Genomic DNA, 27,762 nt, shown 5'->3' on the forward strand with positions numbered 1-27,762 from the left:
CAGGAGTTGTCTAGTCATCGTATCAGTCTGAATTCTGATGTCTTTTACTGCTGTTTTCCTTTACATTATTGTGGTCATTATGTATACTGCACCTAGTACTGTTGATGTCACACTATATTAACTCAAACAAGTCCTCAAATTTCTCCAAATTCCTCACATTCATCATTTCTCATTACACAGAAATATTCCATTACAACTTATATATAACAAATTGTTATTTTCTAATCCATGGAAATCTATTTTGCTTCCAGGTTTTTGCTAGCAAAAAAAAAATACTACTCTGAGTATGTTACTGCATGTATGTATGTAAGAATATACATATATATGTGTGTGTGTGTGTGTATCTATCTATCTATCTATCTATCTATCTATCTATCTATCTATCTATCTATATCTTTCCTCCATCTCTAATATCTTCTGCATTTGTGCTCAGTAACAGAACAAATGGGCTAAAGGATATGAGTTTGAAAATGTGACTATATTGTTCTAGAAGAGCTCCAAATTGTTTTCAGAATGGTGAGACAATTAAAACAGCTCCAGTAATGTTGGATTAGTGTGTCTGTCTTTCCATAGTCCCTCCAAAATTTACTATTTCAATCTTTTATCAACTTGGTTAATCTGCTGGGCATAAGATGAAACTTCAAAGTTGTTTTAATTTGTTATTTCTCATATTTTTATGTCATTGTCATTAGCCTAATTTCTTCTTTTAAGGCTGGCTATATTTATTCTTTGATCATTTATATCCTGAGGAATTCCTCTTACATATTTATATCAATTTTCTTTATCTCTTGGATCTAAAACTTTTATCTGAAATATTTGGTGCTAAGATTTTTTTTCCCCACACCAACTGATAGATGGTCAGTAGTCAACAAGATTAGATACTTATGTGTTAGGTAGGAACGGTGCTAAGCTTTGGGGATACAAATAAAAGAAAAAAGAAACACATTACTTTTTCTTGAGAAGCTTACTTTCTTAATAAGGGAAACAAGACGTAGACAACTGTGCACATACAAGATATACAAATGATAAATGGTTTGTTTGTTTGCTTTTTAAGACAACTGGGGTTAAGTGACTTGCCCAGGGTCATACAGCTAGTAAGTGCCAAGTGTTTGGTCTGAGGCCACATCTGAACTGAGGTCCTCCTGACTTCAGGGCCGGTGCTCTATCTACTGTACAAATGATAAATGAAAGGTAATCGGATAAGGAAGGCCCGTGTGGGAGTTGGGGGAGCCACTATGTAAAGCTTTTTGCTAAACATATGATTTAAATTAAGGCTTAAAGGAAGCATTCCAGGCATGGGGGACAGTCAGTGTAAGAAGGCACAAAAAATCAGGAAGTAGAGTGTCCTGCAAGAACAGCAACAAGATATGTTGCTTGATCATAGAGTACATGGCAGGGAATAAAGTGCAAGAAGATGGGAAAGGTAATAATAAGGGGCAAAGAGTACAAGGGGCTTCAAAAGGAAACAGAGGGTTTAGTCCTAGGTGAGAGGCAGCCACTAAAGTTTCTTGACTAGAAGAGTGATATGGGTCAGAACTGCACTTTAAGATCCCTTTGGCAGTTGAGTATAAAATGGACTACAGTGGGAAGAGACCTTACTCTAATTACAACAATTTTGTAAGTATTTTTATTTTATATAATCACAACCATCTATTTTTTCTATCCTTTATTTCATTACACATTTGCCCCCAAATTATATATCTGAAAGGTACAAGCCTCCTTCCATTCTTCTTTAGTTTTTTTTTTTTACATTATGTTAACAGAGCTTACTTTGAAATTTGGTGTGTGGTAGTACTTCCCGTTCCTAAGCAAATTTGTCTACTTTTTTCTTAAAAGGTTGAGATTAATCTTAAGACCTGGTTGGCTTAGGGGGGTTCTAAAAAAAGCCAGACTGTTGGCATTACTTCCTGGTCACTTGAGTACAAAACAGCCATGAAAAGCTCCAGACAATCCTCTTCAATGGTTGACAGATCATAATGGGTAGGTTAGTCAAAGGAGTATCATTTAACTGAATCAACTCAGGGTGTCCTCAATGTTTATTCTTGTTTGCATATCCTTCTCCTGATACAACTAGGTAATTCTCCTTTTGATAACTGCTGAATAACCTGTGTCTCATTTTGTTCCAAAAGTGCACCTAAGCTACCTAGGGAATAAAAAGAGTAAGGCTCAACCCAGAACAGGTCATAAGAAGTTGATCTAAACCTAATTATAAGTGAGTCAGCAGTAGGGTTTTGAAGAATGGAATACGGCAGAAACATGGACAGCAAAGAGCAACTTATTACAGACTAATGCAGAAGATTGAAAAAAAAATCTGGAATTCATGGCTGTCTCTGTTGAATTAGTTAGTGTAGTTTAAGAGCCAGTGTAACCACAGCCCAAGACTTAAATCAAACCAACAACTGTATGTTAAAGACTTACTCGAGGCAGTATGGTATAGTAGAAGTATTGCTGGATGTGAAATCCTAGGACCTAGAAATAAATCACGGCTCTATGTAATGTTCACCAAGTCTAGTGGAATAAAAGTCACTAAATCACTGATGGACTGATACAAATCTTGTAACACTCACACCAACATTTCACTGTCCTTTTATGTGAGGCTTAACATTCACTTGTTGACTATCATCAATGTGAGAACACACTGCTAATCATATTTATCAGTCTATGCTCCTAATAACTAATACCTGAGAACAGACTAAAATATCCAGTAACAGCAATGGGTAGAATCAAATAGTAACTTCTGCTCTCTTCCTTTCTTCTCTTCAGATCAATCAGGCTACACCTTTCTAGAAAGCTGAGGATAAGAAGCAAAAGGAAAAGAGTAGCAAAGGAAAAAGGAGGGATATAGAAAGGAAGAAGGGGAGAGAAAAATAAGATTAGGAAGAAAATGAAAAGAGTGGAAGATATGATTTAATAACTATTTTATATTCTTGTGATTCTGTTTACTTTTCTCGATATTAGTACATACAAGTCTTTCCAAATATCTTGGAAGCCATCATATTTAGTATTAGTTTAGGTGGATTCTGGAAGACTGAATACATAAAACTTGTCAGCACCTACTTGAGGGACAGCAGCTAAATCAAGACCCAGTTGCTGAGGACTAGAAAGGCCTCAGTTCACCACAAATTTTCTTTTTAAACGTACGGAATGATTTGCTATGAAGGAGCTTAATTATTCAGAAGCTAATTTACTCAATATACTACTGTTTTATCAATTAAAATGGAATTTAAAATGTAAAGAAAATTAATACAGAAAATAATAAAAACAGACCTTTTTAGAATTTAGATGGGAATTTTTATGAATTCCTGACTTTTGGCATTATCTAGTAACCACCTAAATTGTAGTGTTATTTTTCAAAAACAAGTCAACCATGCTTAATCACTAAATATATATAAAAATACATTAAAAACACAAAACATGCATATTTGGCATATATTTGAACAAGTGAATACATGTGTATACATATGCTATATATACACATTCTACATACAAAAATACACATATATGAATATGTTTATATGTGAAAACACAAATAGGTACCCCCCAAAGCAAACTAGAATCAATTCAACAAATATTTATTAAGTGTACACTCTACAAAGCACTTTGTTCTTGTGTGCTGGGACAAATACAAACATATTAATCAGGGTTCCTGATCAATAGAATTATAATTGCATCCAATTTATTTGATTTATCCAAGGAAACAAGAAAACAGGCTCTCACAGAATTTCCAGGTTGGAAAAGACCTCAGATGCCACAGTCTTGGTCATATTTAAGTAAGAATTCTTTCCTTAACAAATATTACTCACAAATAGTTACCTAATCTCCACTTGAAAATCTCCAATAAGGGGCAGCTAGGTGGCAAAGTGGATAGAGCTTCAGCCTTGAAATCAGGAGTTCAAATATGGTCTCAGACAGACATACAACACACAACATGTACTAACTGTGTGACCCTGGACAAGTCACTTAACCCCAATTGCCTAGAAAAAAGCAAAAAAAAAAAAACTCTAATAAGGAAGAACTCACTATACCCCAGGAGAGACCATGGTTTTTTTTAAACCTCTAATTATGAAGAAGTTTTTCTTTTCATTGAGCTGAAATTTGCCTCTCTGTAACTTTTATCTATGACTCTCAGTTTTGTCTTCTGTGACCAAGAATTACAGGTCTAATCTCCACTGACAGATGACATCTACTCAAATATCTGGAGACTGGAGTCACCCTTGACTCTTCACTCCCACTCCACATATCCAATTAGTTGCCAAATCTTGTCATTTTTTCCTCCATATCTTTTACTTCTCCACATACATACACTCATTGCACTAGTTCAGGTGGTATCCCTATCCCCTATTTGTGTCTTTGCATTTGCTGTCTCTACTGTCTCGGATGCTCTCCCTCCCCATAATGACTTCATAAAATCCCTAGCTTCCTTAAAGACCAAACTCAAATGTCACCTTCAACAGGCCTTTCCCTATGCCCCCAGTCTCCTACTCACCAGTTCCTACAGCCTCTAAGGTTACTTTCCATCTATGTTGTATGTACTTGTGTACGTACATTCTGTCTTCCCAATTAGACTGTAAGTTATTGGAAGGCAGAGACTATTTTTGCTTTTTCTTTTTAATACCACTGCTTAGCACAAAGTAAATAATTAATGTTTGTTGATTGACTGATTGTGCTACATTGGAAAGAACACTGGGTAGAGTCAAAGAACCTGAGTCCATCTCACAACTGTCACTACCACCCGGGTGTCTCTGAGCAAGTCACTTACTTCTCTAGACACTGGTTTCCACTTAGGTACCTTTTCACCTAAATCCATGATACTATAGGTCTTCCTAACTTGCCCCACACCTCCCAATGATTCTATTCTCCCCATGAGTTCCCTCATTGTACTGGTCTCCTCCCTCTTTGTTGCCTATGTTTCTGTCATTTGTTTGTGTGTGTGTGTGTGTGTGTGTGTGTGTGCATACATATATATGTGTGTATATATATACGCACACATACACACACACATACACACATACACATATACATATACGTCTCAATACAAAGGTTAAACTAAATAATTTTCAATGCTTTCTTTCTCACCACAACATATCCTATAACACACATTTTAAATCGATAAAGTTGTGATAATGCATTCTTAATTACCAAGAGAGCCCACAGTAGCAATTTCTTAAAACATGCATCACCTTAAACTGAAAGTCCAACATACAAATAATTACCTGGCCTCCACCTTGTGAAAATAAAAATTCCTATGTAATAATATGTAAGAATTCTAAATATTGAAAGCAAGTGTAAAGTAGTATACAGAATTTCCATATACAGCAGGTAGTAGAGCAAGAAAAGAAATGACACAGTTACTCTCCTTAAAAGAGACAGACAATAAAGAACTGTTATACAGAGTTAGAGTACTACAGGTCTATGCATTAAAGACATTGTGGCTATTAACAATTTAAACCTTCACTGTATTTGGCTAATTGGTACACAGGACTTTCAAGCTTTCAACAGATAAAACATTCTAGTTCAGTTCTCCAGCACTGTCATTTGTTCATGTATTCCAAGCAAGAACAAAGGAGAAAAATACTGCTTTAATTGTTTAAGTACCACTGATAAAAGAGATGGATGAATACTTTAGGGGAAAGATCTTTTGTTCCTTTTTTATTTTAATACAGAGAATAATTCTCTATTTCGAGTGCTGAAGGTTTCTTGGTTTTGGTCTAGAGGTAAAATCTTCTTTTTCTAGCTTTAGCAGTTATCCTATAAAATATATGTATAGATGTTTATGTACATTTATACATAAAATGTATTCATTTCTTTATTTGCTTTTTAGGCATTAAGTTTATAGATAATTCATTTTATACAGTTTGGTGAGAGGCAAATGAGTGCATTTTTAATTAGTACTTTCTGAGAAAGCATGATAATGAGCAATCTCTTTTCTCATAACTGCTGTCTAGAAAAAAGTAAAATACATAAATTAAAATTTACTTTATAAAGATAATTAAAATGGCATGCATTAATTATAAATGCTACTATATCTGTTTTCAAAATAAAGTTAAACATTAAATGATGATGGTAGAACCATTACTACCATTTAAATAATTTGTTAATCTTTATTTATATAAGCTGATCAATGATTTTAAAAGAGGAATTCATATCTATAAATATTCTCCCCCCCCCAAAAAGAGGAATTCATTCACAAAATGGGTCATTTAGAAAAAAATTCCAATTTATTAACTCATCATATACATGTTAATTATGCACAGTTGGGTTCTCTAATAGGAGAAAATAACTAGAAGTAGTTTTTTAAAAACTTAATAATGTTCTACACTATAAAAATGACCATTATTGACAGTAATAGAATTCATACCTCTCATCCTATCCAATAATTTGGCAAAAAGGGTTTTTAAAAAATCTAGTTTTACCAGAATATCATCTTTTCCTCATTTAGAAATAATTTGATAACTGATTATAAACAGTGATAAATCTGAAAATATCAAACAATGATGCCTAAGTCTTAAAGAATAATTCTTTTGCCCCCAATTATTCTTGTTCTAAGGAATTGTCCCTCCCTACTGCACTGAGTTAAAGCCAGGGCTCTAAGGTTTCACTCACCTTCTTTTTTCAATACATACAGTATAAAAAACTACCAGATTTTAAAATGATCATTTTAGTCCAAATGTTCACCACAAATTTAAGCTCACAGTGAACATTACTTTTTTTTCCATTTGTATTCTCTCATTTATGAACATACACATATTTGTAGGCTGGAAAAATCTCAGGAATGATGTTTTTAAGGGGGAAAAAAAGGCATGCTGAACTGCCACCATGGTAGTCTCTCCAAGGCTGCTATTCTTTGATGTAAAATGAAATACTACTTAGTGAATAAAACATAAAAAACTCCTGTCTCCCCTTCAAAGAGACATATCCTTTGACCCAGTGCTCCAGACTAAAGCCTTGACATTTTTGCACAAGAATGCTGCGTGAGGAAAGTCCAGACAAAACAGACACTTGAGATGCGAGGAGGTTGTATAAGCCCAATCGCAGCAGACACTCCCCCTTCCAATAATCTACCAGAGATAGCACTACCATACACCAAAAGAAAACTGACCCTTATAAAAAAAAATCCAATAGTCAAAGCAAGTTTAAGCCATTAAATTTGGTCTATAATCTTTTTCCAGTCACTTCTTTAAAACCAATTATTCAAGTTTGTGTACTTTTAAAAACTGGTTATTAAATTTGTTAAGATAGGCTATATTCAAAACCAAAAGCAACATATGCTTTTGCTATTAGCAAACAATTTTGCTATTTTTGAAAGTTTGTTAAAATCAGGCACTTTCATGAAAGCTTTCTAAGGCATAAGACAAGCATTTCTCTATTAGAATTATTAGTGAGAGAAAAACTTTTCTGATGTTAGATAACTTGTTGCCTGCAGACATTCTTCTGAAAAGCACTACTACTACCCAGTCAGTTGAGCTGGGCTACTTCTGTTACTTCCTTAATCTAATAGCAATTACTTCTAAAAAAACAAATAGCAGCAAGAAGCAAAGTCTAAAGTGAGATAGTATTTTAATTAAAAAGGACCTACTTGCCATGAAACAAAGTACAACTAATTAGTAACAATACAACTACTGGAAATGACATTTCATATCTACCTACCTGCTAAAAAATACTTTTAAGAAGGGTCACACTGCTTAGAATAAGTCACAATGTTGAACAGCATAATAAAATGACACCTTCCCCCTCCCCCAAGTCTTAAAATAAAAAACAAAATAAAGGAATTTGATACTAAAAATAAGAAACATTAGGCCATTTTAAGTAAAACTTTTTGTGTTAAAACTGCATGTATAAAACTAGTTCTGCAACACTCTACAAATGCCTTTTAACAATTTAAATGAGTGGTGTTTACTATCATTAAGACAATTACATGGGAACCTACAAGAAAACAAAAACCACTGGAACTCTATGCCCCCTATATAAACACAGGTATTTAGCAAGAATAACAGCAACATGAAAATTTTAAATTAAGTGATATGCTAATGATAAATTAATAATGTGATATTTTGTTAAGTCATTAAAAGTAAAATGGCAGCCTTCTAATAGTCTTTCAGTGGTATTTTAAAATTTCCCTTGTAATAAAAGTCTAATATCAGTGGGAAGTAAATATAAAGCAAATGTGACAACAGAAGGAGTAAGGCATTTTAAAAGAGCTAATTTAAGACTGTTGAAAATCATAAACCCACACCTTTGTGTCTGACTGATCAACAACCTAAAATTAAAAAAAAAATACTACAAATATATGTCTCACAGTCCAAGTAAATGTAAAAAACAGTAAGCAAGATCATTAGACTTAAATATTCATTAAAGGTGCTAGAGGAAAGGAAATGAGGCATGGAAGATACAAAACACAGTTACCCTCTTAATAAAGTACAAAGGCAAAGAAAGGCACCCATTTCCCTTCCATATTCTGAGTGTTCCTTGCAACAAAAGCTAGGGGCCACAGAAATAATAATTTATATGCTTTCTTTAATACCCGTAAGAAGTACTACACATAGCTGTATGGACTACAAAATAATTTTAAAACTATGTTCCCAAATAAGTTTTTAAAAAGACTTTATAATCTTTATAACATAAAGACTTTGTATGCTTTTCTTGTAGGCTTATGATCTGAAGAACAAAGTGAGGAAGAATTATTAAAGGTTGTTTATGTAAAAGTGTGGGAACAAAAGTCTGGCAAAGAGGTCATTAATACAAGTGAATGTTTCCTGAGGACTGATGTTTTATGCATGCTAGGTACTTCTTTATGCTTCTAAAAAGCCAGAAAATAAACTGTCATCAAATATCTCATACACAACAACTAAAAAAACTCCCTTAAAAAGAACCCTGTCTTTTATCGAGGAGAGAAAATGCCATTCCATTAAGCACCAGTCTTCCTCCTTTGAAGTAATAGAAGAAATATCATTCTATCCTGCTAAGTTTTCTGCCTAGTTTCCAGTTTCCTAGAGGAAGAAGAAAAATACCATCCCATCTGGAACCAGTCTCCTGCCTTTGGGTAAGGTGAAAAAATGTTATTCCATAAAGATGAGTTTTCCTGCCTCCTGCTGGAAAAGGAAAAATACTATTCTTCCTCTCATCCTCTCTTTTAGGGAAGAGGAGAAAAGTCATTTTATAGTCTCCAACCCAGTTATGAAGGCATTTGAGATAAAAATCAGGAAACTGTTGATTTGATCCCCTACCAATTCATGTTACATAAGCTCAACTGGGCCCTCACTGTTACAAGGCAATCATTTTGCACCTCCCTAATTAACTCACAAGTTCACTCACCACAGTGGCTCTTTCAAACCTTTTCATTCCTCTTCAAACCTCCAGTGGCTCCTCTCCCACTCTCTCTCAGCTAAGAATCTTAATATTTTACTAAAAATATTAAGGCCATAAGCCAAGGGCTCTCTTTTTTCCTGTCCTCACCTCACAACATCCAGATGCCTTCCGCCACTATCTTTTACCTCCTCTCACATAATGAAATGATCCTTCTCCGTGCCCAGTGTATAAGAGATCCCATTTCATAATGTCTTCTCCAGCAGTTTGCCCTATCACTTCCACTCTAACATTCAATCTCTCCATGTGTACTGGTTGCTTCCCTATCCTCTAAAATCATGCCCATGTAGGTCTCCCTATCCTAAAAAAAAATCTCACTTGATCCATCCATCCCTGCTAGCTACCAACCCATATCTTCTGCCTTTCGTGGCTAAACTCCTTAAGAAGGCTGTCTATGTTGATTCTTCTATTTTATCTTTCCTACGACTCTCTTAACTTTATGCAGTCTGTATTCTGAATTCATCAGTCAATTAAAACTGCTCTTGCCAAATCTAATGGCCTTACTTCAGTCCTCATATATCTTGATCTCTCTGCAGCTTTTGACATTGTCAATCACCTTCTTCTCCATACATCCCTTTTCACTAGTATTTTCTGGGAAAACTCTTGCCTGGGTTTTCCTCCCACTTATATGACCATCCCTTCTTAGTCTTCTCTGCTGGACCTTCATCCAGGTAAAGCTTTTAACTATGGGTGTTCCACAGGGCTTTGCCATGGGCCCTCTTCTATTCTCCCTGAATACTACTTCATTTGGTGATTTCATCAGCTCTCAGGAATTCAATTCATCATCCTCTAAGCTGATGATTCTCAAATCTACTGGGGCAGCTAGGCGGTACAGTGGATAGAGCACCAGGCCTGAAATCAGGAGAACTCATCTTCCTGAGTTCAAATCCAGCCATAAATATTTATTAGCTATGTGACTCTGAGCAAGTCACTTCACCCTGTTTGCTTCAGTTTCCACATCTGCCCAAAAAGCAGAATCATTTATTTTGAGAGGTGATAGGTTTCCCCCTCCATAAAGGGGATCCATTATGGAGATCCATGAATGGAACCTGGATAATCACCTGTCAGGTATATTCTTTTTTTCATGATTTACACTTAATATAGTCACTGAGGTCCTTTCCAACTCTAAAGTTTTGAGATTCTGTGAATAATTTTGTTATAGAACCATAGGATTTAGAACTAGAAAGACTTGTAAGAATATGTAGCCCAAGGGTTCTTATTAGCATGGAGCATGTGAACTTTTATTTATTTTTTAAAAAATTAATAGTTATTTCAATATAATGGATTTCCTTTGTAATCCTATGTATTTTATTTTATGCATTCAAAAACATTTTTCCTAGAAAGGTTTTTTAGGCTTTGATATTGTCAAAGGGGTACATAGAAGAAAAAAGGTTAAGAATTCCTGACCTACTACAATGCTAGCACTTCACAGATGAGAAAATGATATTGATAATGTAAAATACTTATATTTATTAATCTTAATTGACAAAAAGGTAACAACCAAATAGAAACATAAAAATAAAACAAATTAATTTCAAGTCATATTTCAGATACATAGAAAGGTTTAATAGCTTTTTAATATCTGTATACAGGAAACAATTGCTGTGAAATAACACCTTCTCTGAAGTATTAAAAAAAAATTTCCTCCACAGAACAGGCCATTGACTAGGAAGATGAAAATTTTTAAATGTTTTTTTGAGTGTCAGAAAGCAGACGAAACATACTGTTTACAACATGTATTCAATAAATTTATCTGCTGAACTTAATCTAATTTATATTCACAAAACTTGTGAAATGGGAGAAACAGTACCATCCCAAAGTTTATAAACTAAGCACAGCACAAGAACATTACAGACCAATTGGCATTCACCTCTATAGGTCTTGAATTATAAGTAATTCCAAGGCTAACTTAAAAGGTACATCTGACTACTGAATAGTCACTGTTTTTATATAAAATTAACATGGGATCATAATCTACATAAAAAATCAAAGCACATTTTAATTTATATCTATATATCATATCTATATACATATAATTTTAATTCATCAGTTTTAAATTTGTTTAAACTAATAAAATCAAACACATAGGTACTGAACTCAAACTGCAATGTATAGAAGACTTAAGACATAATATACGCAAGCACAAGATCCTAAGTATTCATTATTTAAACATGCAATGTTATGTTTCAGGAGCTTTTGTATATATGAATGTACATTTCTAGCATTCTGCTTCAAATATTTTAGGTACCTTTTCCTGCACAAAGGTGAGCAATATAAGGGTGAAGAACAAACAGAAGAGGCATAATCAAGAAACACACCCATGTATTCTATAACAGTAATTCAAAAATACAATGAAAAACAGGTTTATGCTATGACACATTTTCACCAGAAGTCTTGGAAGTTTTACAAAAATTATGCCATTGTTGCATACAAGCATAAATATCAGGTTGCATCTAAAGTAACAGACCACACATTGAAAAATTTTATAAGTGATTGCTGCCAAAATTCTAATCTGCTACTGATTAACAGAAGAATGTTGTGCATTTGTTTCTAGTTGTAACCTAACCTTCATGCATATGCAGAAATGAGGTATGTATACAGTAAAATAACTTTGCATAGTTCTTTAAACTTTATTTCTTTAGCAAAAAGGAAAACCTAATACATTTGATTTTTTAAAGTATTGGCAAATACGTTGCAATTAATTAAATGGGAATATAAACCAGGGAATTAAAAAAACAGTACATTTATAAAACAAAAACAAAATCAATTACTCATTGCAACTTGACCACAATATAACCACTATGATCTAGGCCTTTCACAATTTCATATTTGTTGCTTAATATTTGTGTATGTGATTGCATATGGTACTTTAATTCACAGATTATCTTCTTGTGACTTACTAATGTTTCTGTTTAAATCTGGATGTTAAAATTTATATTTCTTTACTCAAGGAGCACAGAATGCCATCCTGAATGCCTATTGTGCAGAAATAACCTGAAGGCAGAATTGTAGCAGTATGTTGTAAAAAACCCTTACCAATTTTTCATCAACTGTGATGAGTTGCGTGTCTTGAGTTTGGTCCTTTGCCAGCCACCATGTGGAAGTGCTCAGTGACCTGCAGTGTAAGACTTGAAGTTAAAAAATGATTCATGCAACGAGAAAATAGAAGCAGACAAATCTTACATAAACAAGTTACTTTAACAATATCCGTCTTGTAAAAAAAAAATGAAAGAAGAGAAATGAGGGCACAAAAATCCTTTTTCTCCCCAATTAGTTCTGTCTGCTGAGTTTTTGGCAGGCTCCCACTTAACAGTTCACAACAGGCTGAACTTTATGTCAGTCTACAGGCTCTGTGTCACACAGAGAGACTGCCAGTGGCAAGGACTGTACTGCTCTATGTGAATGTACAGTAGCTAGTTTGTCACGAACAGACAGAAAATACAAAGCTGAAGCAACTATTCTGGAACTCTGATCCCTAAATGATGGCATCAGAAGGAAAAAATCTTAAGTATATTCTTAATAGTGTAAAGTACAATTGTACAGTTTAATAATGGGATATTAAAACTGAAAAATTTTCATCACAATTTTAAAAAAATCCAACTAGGTATGACCTTCCTTCATAATTATTTTAATCTAACAATTAGTTTAACTACTTTGGTTCAAAAATTCAGTTGTTAAAAATTCAGGAACAAAAAATTTATTAACGAATGGAATTAACACAAGAATGTATTCTTCAAACAAGAACCATTATTTTCATATAACTTCTAACCCTAAACAAATGATATACCTGTAAAATATTAAGTGGCTCATTATCAACTGCTTCCAGTGAGTGAGGGAAATTTTTCAATATTTTAAAAAGGTACAGTTTTTTTTTAAATCTAGCTCCTTTATATTTGTATTCTTCTTCAAAAAGAAGTTCTTAAAACTGAGACTTCCTATTTCAAGTACACTTCATAGTTTCTATTAGTGAAGTGTGATGGATATTTGGCTAATGATAGTTGATTTCTAATACTATTTCCCAGACCCTCTTAATTCTAACACCTTCCCTCTCTTACTTATTTATGCTGTTTATTGCTTGTTTGTTTATAATTATGAATTGTTGTTTCCTCCACTAGATTGGAAACTCCTTGAGAGCAGGACTTTTTTTTGCTCCTTTTGGTATGCCCAACTTTTAGCACAATGCTTGACACATAGCAGGTCCTTAATCAATGTTTATGGACTGACTACTATTTTAACACTTCACAATTCCTTAAGTTAGCCACAAATTTCCTTTCAGAAAACAAAATGACCGTAGGTATATAAAGTTACCATAGGCATATAAAATTACCATTTAACATGTCAAAGAAAACATTGGATAAATTTATACCAGAAAACATTATATACATATATATGTATATATACACACATAATTATTTGTAATATTATAAGAGATGTTAGGCAGTATTAGAGATTGTCTAATATTCAACTTTCAATAAACACATGACCTACCTTAAGGAAATTAATGCTATAAAAATATAAATTGAGATGTGATTACTGATCATGCAAAATAATTGTTTCACTTACAAACAAATGTACAAAAATTTGAAGGTGATTCTGTCTCAAATTGGAATTATGTAATTTAGTAATGTTATCTACAATTTCATCCTAAGTATCCAACATTAAAACTATCACATTAGACAAGCTACAAACTAGGATTTGATTTTCTCTATCTGTATATTTGAAGGAGATAAATCCCATGACCGATGTAGTCTCTTCTATTTCTAAAATCTAATCTAGGAAGCAGCCATCATTTGGGAAAATTTACTCTTTAAGTATTTACAAATATACAAATTTTAAGGATAAATAACCTAAAAGTCTAACATATGCTACACCGTGAATTAAACTAATTTTTAAAATAATGTCGTTAGTATAAATAAAAGCATCAGAATACTAAAATATTATTTGCTCATGGGAGCAGGGGACATCCAATTATCCACAGCCCCCCCAAATTTGGTAGTATAGATTTATCACTCAGAGAATTTTAGAGTTGGAAGCAACTTCAGCATCTAAGTACAGCCCATAACAGAAGAAGAATCCCTTTTCACAACAAAGCCAGGAACTGGGCATCCAAACTTGACTGAAAACCTCCAGAGAGGGAGAACCAAGGTAGCACATGAAATTCTAATTGTTAGCAATTAGAAATTTATCCTAAGTTTCACTCTTTGCAACTTTGACTCATTGCTCTTAGTTCTGCTCTCTGGCATCAAGCAAAAACAAGATAAATTTGCATTGTCGGTGGAGTTGTGAACTGATTCAACCATTCTGGAAAGCAATTTGGAACTATGCACAAAGGGCCATAAAACTATGCATACCCTTTACCCCAGTAATACCACTTGGAGGGCTATATCCCAAAGAGATTATAAAAATGGGAAAAGGACCCACATGCACAAAAATATAGCAGCTCTTTCTGCGGTAGCCAAGAATTGGAAATCAAGGGGATGCCCATCAGTTGGGGAATGGCTGAATAAGTTGTGGTATATGAATGTAATGGAAAACTATTGTGCTATGTAAGAAATGATGAGCAGGTGGACTTCAGAAAAACCTGGAAGGACTTATATGAACTGATGCTGCGTGAAGTGAGCAGAATCAGGAGAACACTGTACATGGTAATAGCCACATTGTGTGATGACTGAATTTGATAGACTTAGCTCTTCTCAGCAATGTAAGGATTTAAGACATCTTCAAAAGACTCATGATGGAAAAAGCTATCCACATCCTGAAAAAGAACTATGGAATCTGAATGCAGATCAAAGAATACTATTTGCTCGCTCTGTCTCTGCCTCTGTCTCTGTCTCTGTCTCTTTTTTTGTTTTGTTTCTTCTTTCTCATGGTTCCTCTCATTTGTTGTAATTCTTCTTTACAACATGACTAATGTGAAAATATGTTTAATAAGAAAGTATATGTAGAGCCTACATGAGATTGCACACCTTCTTGGAGAAGGTGGGGGGGAGGGAAGAGGAGAAAATTTAAAACTCAAAAGTTTATGGAAATTAATGCTGAAAACTAAAAACTAATTAATTAAAAAAGAAAAACAAGATTAATTCCTCTCCCATATGAAAACCTTAAAAAAATTAGAATATAAAATATTAAAGCTAGACGGAACCACAGAATCCAAAATGTGAGAGCTGGAAGGCAATCAGAAATCAAGAAAAGGTATTTTAACCAAGTGTATACAGGTTAGGGATAGGGATTAGAACTGGGGTTCCATGGCCTAATGAGGAAGAAGCTTCTACCAAGGCAAGGAGAAACCTTCTTTGAAACTTTCAATCTTAGAGATACCTAGATATTGAGGTAAAGTGACTTGCCCAAGGTTACTAAGTCAGTATGTGGCAGAGGTGGGACTAAATCCCAGGTCTTTTTAACTACAATGCCAGCTCTTTTTATCCATTCTGCTATACTGTCTCTCAACTGAGTATATAAATTAGTAAAACTGGTTTAATGGCAAATATCTATTTACAAAAGAGAGGAAGCAATTCTTATTAAGTGATGATGGAGGCACAAAATTCAGAACAGATAGGGAGTTAAAATATTAGTAAGTTTAAATTTCGAAAGAATTCAACTAAAAACTGAAATTAATCAACATAAATGTTTTTTGTAAAACAGAGTGGACCAAAAATCTGTACTCTTCAGTACTATTCAATATGGTCATTTGGGATTTCACAAATGGTAAATTAGATTTAAGCCATCAGGAAGCCACAATTTAAATGAATTCTACAAAAGTACAGGGTTTTGTTTTTTTTTTCACAAAACATTCAAAGTATCTATTCATTTAACTCTGTTACATTTTAGAAATGGTATTTTCTCTTAGGATAAATTTAGTTTATATGATTTCTTAGCTACATAGGAAATTGAACCTTGAGTTGGTTAGTTTATTTAAAAAGTTAGATATTTTTCAGGTCTAGTACTATTTTCCTATGATTAGATAATTTTGAAAGCATTGGCTGTTGAACTATCTCCAGTTTGGGGACATTAATTCATTAATTAGCTTGGCCAAGGGACATACCAAGGTAGGAAATTTTAAGTGTAGCAACTCCTTCTACAAATGCACATTGGCAACTCATTTGTTACTTGCAGTCTTAGAGAGCTGCTAGTGGCACTGAGAGGTTGTGACCAACCCATTAAGTGAGGATAAGTATAAAAGAATAGAATAATAGAAGAAAATACAGAACAATCAGAACTAGGTATGTGAATGGAATGAAGACAGCTCTAAAAAGGAAGATAGCAGAATGTGTTAGAAACCAAAATCCAATGATAAAGTCTGTTTTGTTTTGTTTACAAGAAACACATTTGAAACACAAAGATACATAAGTTAAAAGGATGGAGCAGAATCTTGTATGCTTCAGCTGAAGTGAAAAAGGTAGGAGCAATATAATGATCTCAGATAAAAGCAAAACCAGTCATAATTAAAAGAGGTAAGCAGGAATACTACATCTTGTTAAAAGGAACCATAAACAATGGACTAATATCAGTAATAAACTTGTGCACCAAATGACATCGCATCTAAATTCTTACATGAAAAGTAAAATGAGTTACACGAAGAATTAAGACAGTAAAACTATAATAGTGGGGAGGGGGCTCGATTTACTCCTCTCAGAACTATATAAATCAAATTAAGGACCTGAATAGAATTTTAGAAAAGTTAAATATGACAGATCTTTGGAGATTAATGAATGAGAACAGAAAGGAGTACACCTATTTCTCAGCCATCCGTGACACAGTCACAAAAACTGATTATGTACTAGGACATAAAAAACCTCACAAACAAATGCAGAAAAACAGAGAAATCAAATGTATCTTTTATTGACCATAATGTAATAAGACTTTACATTCAATAAAGGGTCCTTGAAACAAATAAAAAATTAATTGGAAACTAAATAACATAACCCTAAAAAATGGAGATAAAAGAATAAATTATAAAAACATACAATAATTTCATGAAAAATAATAACAATGATGAGACAACACACCAAAATGTGTAGCCGGCCAAAATAGTAATCTGGGGAAAATTCATATCTCTAAACTTGTTCATCAATAAAAGAGATGAAGAGCAGATCAGTGAATTAGACACACAGCTAAGAAAACTAGAACACCAACATATTAAAACCTCCTAATTAAACACCAAAATACACATTCCCACAAAGGAGAGATTAACAAAATTTAAAAAAAATAACTAAACAAAATAAACGCCAAATTAATTAAACTAGGAATTTTTTGAGAAAAAACTCAATGAAGTAGATAAGCCATTAGCTAATTTGATTAAGAAAAAGAAAGAAAACCAAATTTAGAAGAATAAAAAAATGAAAAAGGTAAATTCACAACCAGTGAAGATGAAACAAAAGCAGTTATTAGGGACTTTATTTCTGAATTATATGCCAATAAAATTGACAAGCTAAATGAAACAGATGGATATTTAGAGATAAATCAATTTCCTGGTTGACAGAATAGGAATGAGAATATTTAAATTACTCTATTTTATAAAAAGAAATTGAACAAGCCATAGAACTTCCTAAAAAAATCCCATCCCAGGACCAGATGGATTTACAAGTGAATTCTACCAAATATTTAAAGAATGATTAATTCCAATACTATATAAACTGTTTTTTAAAAAACAGATAAAGAAGAAATCCTAACAAATTTCTTCTGAGACACAAATATTGTCTACACCCCCCCCGGGAGTCAAAACAGAAAAATAAAATGACAAACTAATTTCTCTAATGAACACTGATGTAAAAATTATAAATAAAATATTGGTAAGGAGACCATAGCAATATATCACAAAAATCAGATACACTATGTTCAAGTTGGATTTATACCAGGAATACAAGTTGGGTTAAATATTAGGAAAATTATAAGCATAATTGATCATATTAATAATAAAACTAGGAAAAATCATATGACTATTTGAATAGATGCAGAAAGAGCTTCTTACAAAATACAATACCTATTCCTGTTTTAAAAAAATGCTAGAAAGAAAAGAAGTGGAATTTTCCTTGAAATTATAAGTAGTATCTATCTAAAACCAAAAGCAAACATTATCTATAATGGGGATAGGTTAGAAGTCCTTCCAATAAGATCCAGGGTAAAGCAGGGATGTCTATTATCACCATTACTATTCAATATTATTCTAGAAATGCTAGCTATAGCAATAAGACAATAAAAAGAAACTGGAGAAATAAGCATAATCAAAAAACAAACTATTACTTTTTGCAGAAGATATGATGGTTTACTTTGAGAACCCTAGCAAGTTAACTAAATAACTAATCAAAACAATTAACTTCTACAGAGTTGCTGGGCATAAAATAAATCCACACAAATCATCCCCATTTCTTTATGTTACCACTGAAATCTAACAGGAAGAGAAAGAAAAATTCTGTTTAAAATAACCACAGACAACATAAAATATTTAGCAGTCCACCTGACAAGACACACATTATATGAACAAAATAATATAACATTTTTCACACAGAAACAAATCTAAAAAACTGGAGAAATATCAATTGCTCATGGGTAGGATGAGCTAATATAATACAAATGACACTACTTAAATTGATTTACTTATTCAGTGCCATACCAATTAAACTACCAATTAATTACTTTATAAAGCTAGAAAAATTAATAACAAAATTCATTTGGAGGAACAAAAAGAATATCAAGGGAATCAATGGGGGGAAAATGAAAAAGAAAGAAGGGAGTCTGACAATACTAGGTGTCAAATTTTATTACAAAGCTGTAATCATCAAAACATTTTGGCATTGGGTAACAGATAGAGAGGCTGACCAGTGGAAATGATTAGGCACACAATGTACAGAAGCAAATGAGCACAGCTATTGGGTCAAAAGCTCACAATTCAATAAAAACTGATGGAAAAATGGGAAAGTACTGGCAGAAATTAGGTATAGGCCAACATCTCTCACTGTATACCAAGATAAGCTCAAAATAGGAACATGATTTAAAGAGTGACAATAAGCAAATTAGTGGAATAAATTACCTCTTAAAATTTAGAGGAAAAGCTCATTAACAAACAAAAGATAGTTTCACAGGAGATAAAATTAATTATTTGGTTACATAGAATTTAAAAAGTTTTTACACAAATGAATGCAACTAAAATTAGAAGTAAAATGGGAAACTGAGAAGAAAATCTTTGCATTAAGTTTCTATAGCAAAGTTATCATTTTAAGATACACAGGAAATTGAGCAAAATTTACAATATGAGGTATTCCCCAATTGAAAAATGGTCAAGGGTCCTGACTAGGCAGTTTTCAGAAGAAATGAAGAAATGTTCTAAACCACTAATAATCAGAGAAATGCAAATTAAAAGAACTCTGGGGTACCACCTCACACCCATCATATTGGTTAAGATGACAAAAAAAAAAAGAAGGAAAATGACAAATGCTGGAAGGACTGTGGGAAAATAGGTATATTAAAGCACTGTTGGTAGAGTGGTAGACTTGTTCAATCATTCTGGAAAACAATTCGGAACTATGCCCCCAAAACAATTAAACTGTGCATATACTTTGACCCAGCAATACCACTATTAGCTCAAAACCCAACGATATCAAAGAAAGAGGAAAAGGACCCACATGCATACAAATATTTATAATAGCTCTTTTTGTGGTGGCAGCCCATCAACTGAGGAGTGGCTGAATAAACTGTGGCATGTGAAATAATACTGCAGTTATCTCTTACACATTGAAACTTTCCCCATCACAGTTTCAATATATCACAGGTGGGCATAAAAAATTAAATGGGAATTTTGGAGGAGTTTTGTAAAAGCCACAGATGACACCTGAAGGTCAGCAGATGACACAGAGCCTATTAACAAATACTTAACCCAACTTTTACAATAAGGTACTGTAAACGCTGCATAAAAGAAAAAGAAAAAACAGATTTCTTCTCTGGTACCAACAGAGAACTTTATACAGCTTTTCCAGAGTGCAAGGGCCCAGCGGCTCTAACCCCTAGATGTAAAAAGGATAACTGTATTGTGCTGTAAGAAATTAAGGCGGAAAAAAAGAAAAGGATTCTGGGAAGATGGCAGAATAGATTAGAAAACTTTTGACTCTTGCCTCAGCCTTTGTCCTTCTAAAACAATTTGAGAAGGCCCCAAGAATGACTCTACCTCCAAGGACAGAGGTTTGGCCTAAATGAAGTGCAAACATCTCCAGGCAGACTCTGCAAAATCAATAAACAACCAGCCCTGGGGGTAGCTGGGTCGAGTAGCAGCCTCGGCTTTAAAAACTTTCATCTCCAGATAGCATGGGGATCTGATGGCTGAGCAGGAAAAGACTGAAGGACCTTCCATTGTCCAGAGACAAACAGCTGTGCTGTGGGGAGAAGAAGCTAGCAGAGGAGCAGGGACCTGCTGGCTGTGGGAACTTACAGGACAGCATAGTTCTTGGTTTCAGTTCAAGGGCAGAGAGGACAGCTGTAGTTTACAGCCACCAGAGAGATTGCAGGGAACAAGATCATCTGTGGGACAGTATGGCTAGGGGCCCTCACTGTGGCTAAGGAGTGGAGAGAAGAGCCCTAAGATGTACCCTGAGACAGACTTGAGACACACCTGAGAAAATAACAGTAAGAAGGACTTGAGGCTTTGGGTATCATTCCCCATATCTAGGGACTACAACTTGATTACACTAATAGCTGCTAAAAAAACAAAATTAAACAAAAAATAAAAATAAAAATTAGTAAGCAACGGAGAAAGAACCCAACCATAGACAGTTACTATGGGGATAGAGAAGATCTGGGTTCATAGTCAGAGGAAGATAATGGAGTTAAAAAAGCCACTCCTTTTACAATGAGGAACATCAAATTGTCCTAAGCACAAAAAGACTTCTTGAGAAAACTTTAAAAGGACTTCAAAAATCAAATAAGAGAGATATAGGAAAAATTAGAAGAAAAAAAAATAAGAGCAATCCAAGAAAATCAAGAAAATTATGAAAAGAAAGTCAATCAACTAGAAATAGAGAATCAAAAACATAAGGAATAAAATAATTCCTTGAAAATTAGAATTGGACAAGGAATAGCTAATGATGTTCTAAGACAGCAAGAAATCATAAAACACACCAAAAAATGAAAAAATAAAAAAGAAAGGGAAAATCTTATCAGAAAAACAACTGATCTGGAGAACAGGTTGAGAAGAAATAAGATTTGTCAGACTACCTGAAAATTACGATAAAAAAAGAATCTTGAAACAATATTACAAGAAATTATCAAAGAAAATTACCCTGAAGTTCTAGAACAAGAAGGCAAAGAAGAAATAGAAATAATCCACCAATCACCACCTGACAGAGATCCCAGGAGGAAAACTTACATGAAAATATTAGCAGTACTCTTATGATTGTTATCATTATATATATATATAAAGATATATATACACACACACACACACATATATATAGTTTGAAAGAAAGGCTTGGGCTGAGATGAGTATAACAGGGTCATTCTAAAAAAACAAACTGTAGGGAGAGATAAAAAGGAGCAATTATCTCATAAAAATGAGGCATACAAGGAAAAACTGATATAGAAGAAGCTAGTGGGGGGAGGGCTGGTAGTGCTAGAACCTTACTATCATTGGAAAATGGGTTAAAAGGGGAACAACATATATATCTAGAATGGTATAAAAGTCTTCTAAATTCAGAAAGAAATAAGAGGGCAAGGGGATAGAGTGGGGGAGAAGGAAGAGAGGATAAGGTAGGGACTCTTAGAGGTAGGTTAAGGAACAGGAGGGCAGATAGAAGTAAAGACAGAGGAGTGAGGAGGGATAGGGAAAATAGGGTTAGAAGGACAGTGAGGAAAAATATGAAGGAAGAAAATATACAACAAATAATTGTTGCTTAGAATGTAAACGGGGCAAATTTACCTGTAAAATAGAAACAGATAACAAATTAAAAAATTTAATTCAATAATATGTTGCTTTCAGGAAACATTTATAAAAATAAGAGATACACACAAAGATAAATAAAAGGCAGGAGTAGAATTTAGTATGTAAAAAAAAACAGGGATAGTAATCATGATCTCAAAGTTAAAGTTAAAATAGCTTTAATCAAAAGTGAAAAATAAAGAAACTGTACTGTGTCAACAATATTATTCAATATTGTTTAAGATCATTTAAAATACCTAAACAGTATAAAATACATGAGTGTATACCTGCCAAAACAGACACAGGAACTATATGAACATAAATATAAAACACTTTTTATACAAATAAACTCAGATCTAAATAACTGAATATTTAGTGTTTATGGGTAGGTGAAGCCAATATGATTTTTAAAATTACAATTTTACCTAACTAACCTATTTATTCAATGTCATCCCAATTAAATTACTAAAAGATTATTTTACAGAGTTAAAAAAAATAACAGTTCTTTTGGAAGAACAAAAGGGCAGGAACTACAATGAAACCAGGGAAAAAAGCATATGAAGGAAGTAGAATCAGCAGCATCAGACCTTAAACTATACTATAAGGTGAGAATATCACTGAAGTACAAAAAGAACAATTTCAATTATTTTAAATTAAAATTTTCTTGTATAAGTAAAACCTATGTAGCCAAGAACAGAAGGAATGCAGAAATTAGGACAAAACTTTCAGAGACAATCTCTCAGATAGAATATGATTGGGTTGAAATATTGTTGTGGTATAGGAAATGATAAATTGGTTGATTTAGAAAAACGTGAAAAGACTTGGATTTATGAAGGAAGATGCTATCCACTTTCAGAGAAGCAGATGATAGGAGGAAATAAGCATAGCATGGTCTTACATATATGTGTATGTTTATATACATATATGTATATGTATATATATCCACTCTTAATGGTAGCCTTCTTTGGGGGTGGGAAGAGGGGGTATAAAGTAAAAACAGCACAGCAGAGAACAAAAGAAAATCAATAAGGAAGCAAAGAAAAGCTGGGAAGCTTTGAAAACAATGTGTAGTATTTATTATAGAGGTTTCTTTGACATGGAAATTTATTGTTTTATATTGAATCCTCTCTTATGGTCTGCTTTGTACATAGCAATGTTTTTTTTCTCCTTTTCTCATTTTGTATTTAAGTTTTTCTTAAAAAACAATTATACACACACATACATACATACATACACACAGAAATTAAGGGAATATTTTCAGAAAAATCTGGGAAGATTTATATGAACTGATGCAAAGTGAAGTGAGCAGAACCAGTAGACAATTTATACAATAACAACTCTATAGTAAAGATAATCAACTTTGAAAGACCTGGTAATTCTTTCTGTTTTTGTTTTTTCGGTGAGGCAATTGGGGTTAAGTGACTTGCCCAGGGTCACACAGCTAGTAAGTGTCAAGTGTCTGAGGCTAGATTTGAACTCAGGTCCTCCTGACTCCAAGGCAATCCATTGCGCCACCTAGCTGCCCCTAAGACTTTGTAATTCTGATTTGGACAATGACCAACCATAATTCCAAAGAACTCAGAACAAAACACGCTACCCACTTCCAAACAGGGAGCTGAAAGATTCAGAGTATTTGTTGAAGTATATTTTATTTTTTTTTCTTTTTGGACATGACTAATATGGGAACTTGTTTTGTATGACTATACATATTTATATGAGGTTTTGTTTTTGTTGTCTCCTCAATAGGTGGAGAATGGAGAGGAGGCTGGGGAAAACTAAAAGTCAAATAAAATTGAATTTAAGAGATAAAATTAAAAAGGAAAACAGTTATTGGGAGAAATCATTGCAGGTAGTTTCTCTGTTATAAAGGTTTAAGTGTGTGTATATATAAGTAACTCATCTGAATTTATAAGTATAAGCTATGCGGTAACAAAAATCTGGAATAAAGAGAAACTGAGCCATGAAGTTCAGAACATGATCAATTTATTAGCAAGGCTAGCAATTGCTAATAAATGGGACCCATGGCCCCCCAATAGCCAAGGATACCTCCCTGATACCCAGAGAAGCTTATGTAAATATATATATACACACACACACACATATATGCGCGCACACACACACATACATACATACACACACACACACACACACACACACATAGTAAAAAGATAACAGGTTATATGGAGCATCAAAACCAGCTCTTTGATAAAAACTAAACTAACATTGTCATTGGCCTAGAGCAGAGCTAAAGGGTGGGCTTACATTTGGCCTGACTCACAAGAGGGGATCTCCTGGACCCACGGCAATGGTGAAAACACACAGTTGACTAACATCCTCTGGACAGTCTGTGCCAAGCACTGTCTTACAACAGAGTTGAGTGCTAAGTCCAGTGCTAAGCAAAACAACTTATGACCAAGTCAATTCATCTTCTCTTTCCCCTCTTCTCTCTTCTGGGGTGATACAGATTGAGTCCAGGTTGTACCCCACAGGGATAAGGAAGTTAAACTCTTACAAACTCTACTACTAAGGTGTATGCAATCACATCTTTTTTTTTAAAATGAATTTACTTATTTATTTTTAGTTTTCAACATTCACTTCCATAAGATTTTGAGTTCCAATTTTATCCTTATCTCTCTCCACCCCAAAATGGCATGTAAATTGATATATGCTCTACATATACATTCATAATAAACCTATTTTCACATTAGTCACGTTGTAAAGAAGAATTAGAACCTATGGGGGAAACTACAAGAAAGAACAAGAGAGAGAGAGAGAGAGAGAGAGAGAGAGAGAGAGAGAGAGAGGAGAAATAATATGCTTCGATCTGCATTCAGATTCCATAGCCATTTTTCTAGATGTGGATAGCATTTTCCATGGTGAGTCTTTTGGAGTTGTCTTAGATTCTTGCATTGCTGAGAAGAACCAAGTCTATTAAAGTTAGTCATCTCACAGTGTAGGTGTTACTGTGTACAGTGTTCTCCTGGTTCTGCTGATCTCACTCAGAATCAGTTCATATAAATCTTTACAGGTTTTTCTGAAGTCCACTTGCTCATCATTTCTTACAGCAAAATAGTATTCCATTACATTCATATACCACAACTTGTTCAGTCATTCCCCAACTGAAGGGCATCCCCTCAATTTCCAATTCTTTGCCCCCATAAAAAGAGCTGCTACAAATATTTTTGTACATGTGGGTCCTTTGCCCATTTGTATGATCTCTTTGGGATACATACCTAGAAGTGGTATTGCTGGGCCAAAGGGTATGCATAGTTTTATGGCCCTTTGTGCATAGTTCCAAATTGCTCTCCAGAATGGCTGGATCAGTTCACAACTCCACCAACAGAGTTCCAATTTTCCCACATCTTCTCCAGGATTTATCATTTTCCTATTTTATCATGTTAGCCAATCTGTGTGTGTGTGATGTGGTACCCTATACAATCAAATCTAAATCTGACACATAAATATTGATTCTAGTGATTAGATATAATTTTCAATAAATAACACAAAATTAAGTAGGGTGTCAATTGTCAATTTTACAGTTATTCTCTAACTGATAAATATTCAAAGGATTTAAACAGGTAGTTCTTAAGGAAATAAACCCAAATTAACTATAGCCATGTGAAAATATACTCCAAATTACTAATTAGAGAAATGCAAATTAAGGCAAGCCTGAGGTTCAATCTCATACCTACACCCACCTCATACCTATTTGTCAAGGATGATTAAAAAATAATGACAATTGTGGGACAGGCTGTGAGAAAACAGGCACACATTGATGGAGCTATGAATTATTCCAGTCATGTCAGAAAACACCTTGGAACAATGCTCCAAAAGCTGTAGATTTCCTTTGACTCAGTGATATCACTACTACTTCTATAACCCAAAGGGATCAAAGAAAGAGTGAAAGGTCCTATACATAGAAAAATATTTACAGCAGCTCATCCATGGATGAGCTTAAGTGCTTTTCTTTGTTATAAAGGAGAGCTCATTTTTTAAAGGAGGAGATGGGTGTGTGTGAAAGGGAAGAATAATGTCTAAAAATGAATACAATAAACAAAATAAAATCTCTGGAAAGAAAAACATTATATATACATGTACATATATATAAGTATAAGTATGTGTACTTTTTTAAGAGAGAGAGAGAGAGAGAGAGAGTGAGGGAAACAGAGAGTGTAATATAATTACTGACATTCACAATGACAGTCTTCAGGCACTTGAGATCCTGAATGAAAGTTTAAATTATGTTTGGTGTTCTATAATAACGCAGAAACAAACAGAAATATCTTATTCCCTGAACATTTCAATTAGTTTTCTATGTTGTAAATGGTAGAGATAAGAGAGACAAAATCTAACAAATATTTTTATATAAATTTAGGGTGAATCTTGGGGAAATTGATTTTAACAATTATGGGAAAATGCAGTTTTCTTTTCTTTTCTTCAGATTTATAATCAATTCTAAATGTTGCCTGGGAAAGAGATTATAATGTTTGACAGATATTATTAAACTAGTAGTCATCTAACTTGTGCTTTATCCTACCCTCCAGAGAAAGATGGGGTCTGATAACAGCAAGGTCTGCTAACAGCATGGGACACTAGAAGGAGAAGTGGAACTGAAAAGAACTGTGGAATTGAGACCTGGTTCAAAGCCCAACTCTGGCTCTTGCTTTCTTTGTGAATGATCTTAGGCAAATCATCTAAACTTCCTCAGTGTCTGTAAAATGAGAATGGGAATAGATGGGCTTTGAGTACCACATAGTTCTAGATCAGGGGTGGGGAACCTGGGGCCTGGAGGCCACACGTGGCCGTCTAGGTCCTTGGGTGTGGCCTTTTGACTGAATCCAAGTTTTACAGGACGAATCCTTTTACTAAGGGGATTTGTTCTATGAAGTTTGGATTCAGTCAAAAGACTGCAGTCCAGGGCTTAAAGGGCCACATGTGGCCTCAAGGCCACAGACTCCCCACCCCTCTTCTAGATCTATAATCCTTTCAGCCTATAATCCAGTCATACCTACTGGCCCTCAGTAAGACAGATAACTAAGAAACTCCTTTGCCAGTCAAAGAAACGGGCAAACACTCAAGAAAAGGCAAAAGATTTAAGAAAAAAAGGAAGGTAACTGTGGGAGAGGCATGAGTAGAATAGAGTAACAATATGCCAGATGCTAAAGGATATGAAGTAGAGGATAAAAAATGAGATGACAAATGAAATGGAAAGAAGAAAAACTACTGTTGCAGCAACAAATTATTACAATATGTATAAAAACTAAAACAAAAAACTCAAAAAAAAAACCAAGATGGCAGGATAGTATGTCACAAAATGTAGATGTCATAATAACTGTAATTACATTTCTAAAAACCAAATGCACATATTTAGAAACATCAAAATATTGAACTTCTACCTACTGAAGACCAATTTTACCAATATGGAATAACTCATGTTAATATACTCGACAACATAGTTTGTAAAATGGTATACAATTGTAAGTTAAAATTGGTATAAT

The 27,762-nt window shown here is 33.9% G+C and overlaps 1 protein-coding gene across 1 annotated transcript in view; it reads right to left on the minus strand.

The window, feature by feature from the left end:
• The window catches only part of NDUFS4 (NADH:ubiquinone oxidoreductase subunit S4), a 116,952-nt gene that overhangs the window by 66,338 nt on the left and 22,852 nt on the right, over window positions 1-27,762 (minus strand). The window contains exon 4 of the mRNA XM_020997997.1: window positions 12,400-12,478. Coding sequence (XP_020853656.1) covers window positions 12,400-12,478 — 79 coding nt within the window. The remainder of the gene's footprint in view (window positions 1-12,399; window positions 12,479-27,762) is intronic.

The sequence above is a fragment of the Phascolarctos cinereus genome, unplaced genomic scaffold (assembly GCF_003287225.1).
Source record: "Phascolarctos cinereus isolate Bilbo 61053 unplaced genomic scaffold, phaCin_HiC Scaffold_4;HRSCAF=312, whole genome shotgun sequence".
In the NCBI taxonomy this organism is placed as follows: domain Eukaryota; kingdom Metazoa; phylum Chordata; class Mammalia; order Diprotodontia; family Phascolarctidae; genus Phascolarctos; species Phascolarctos cinereus.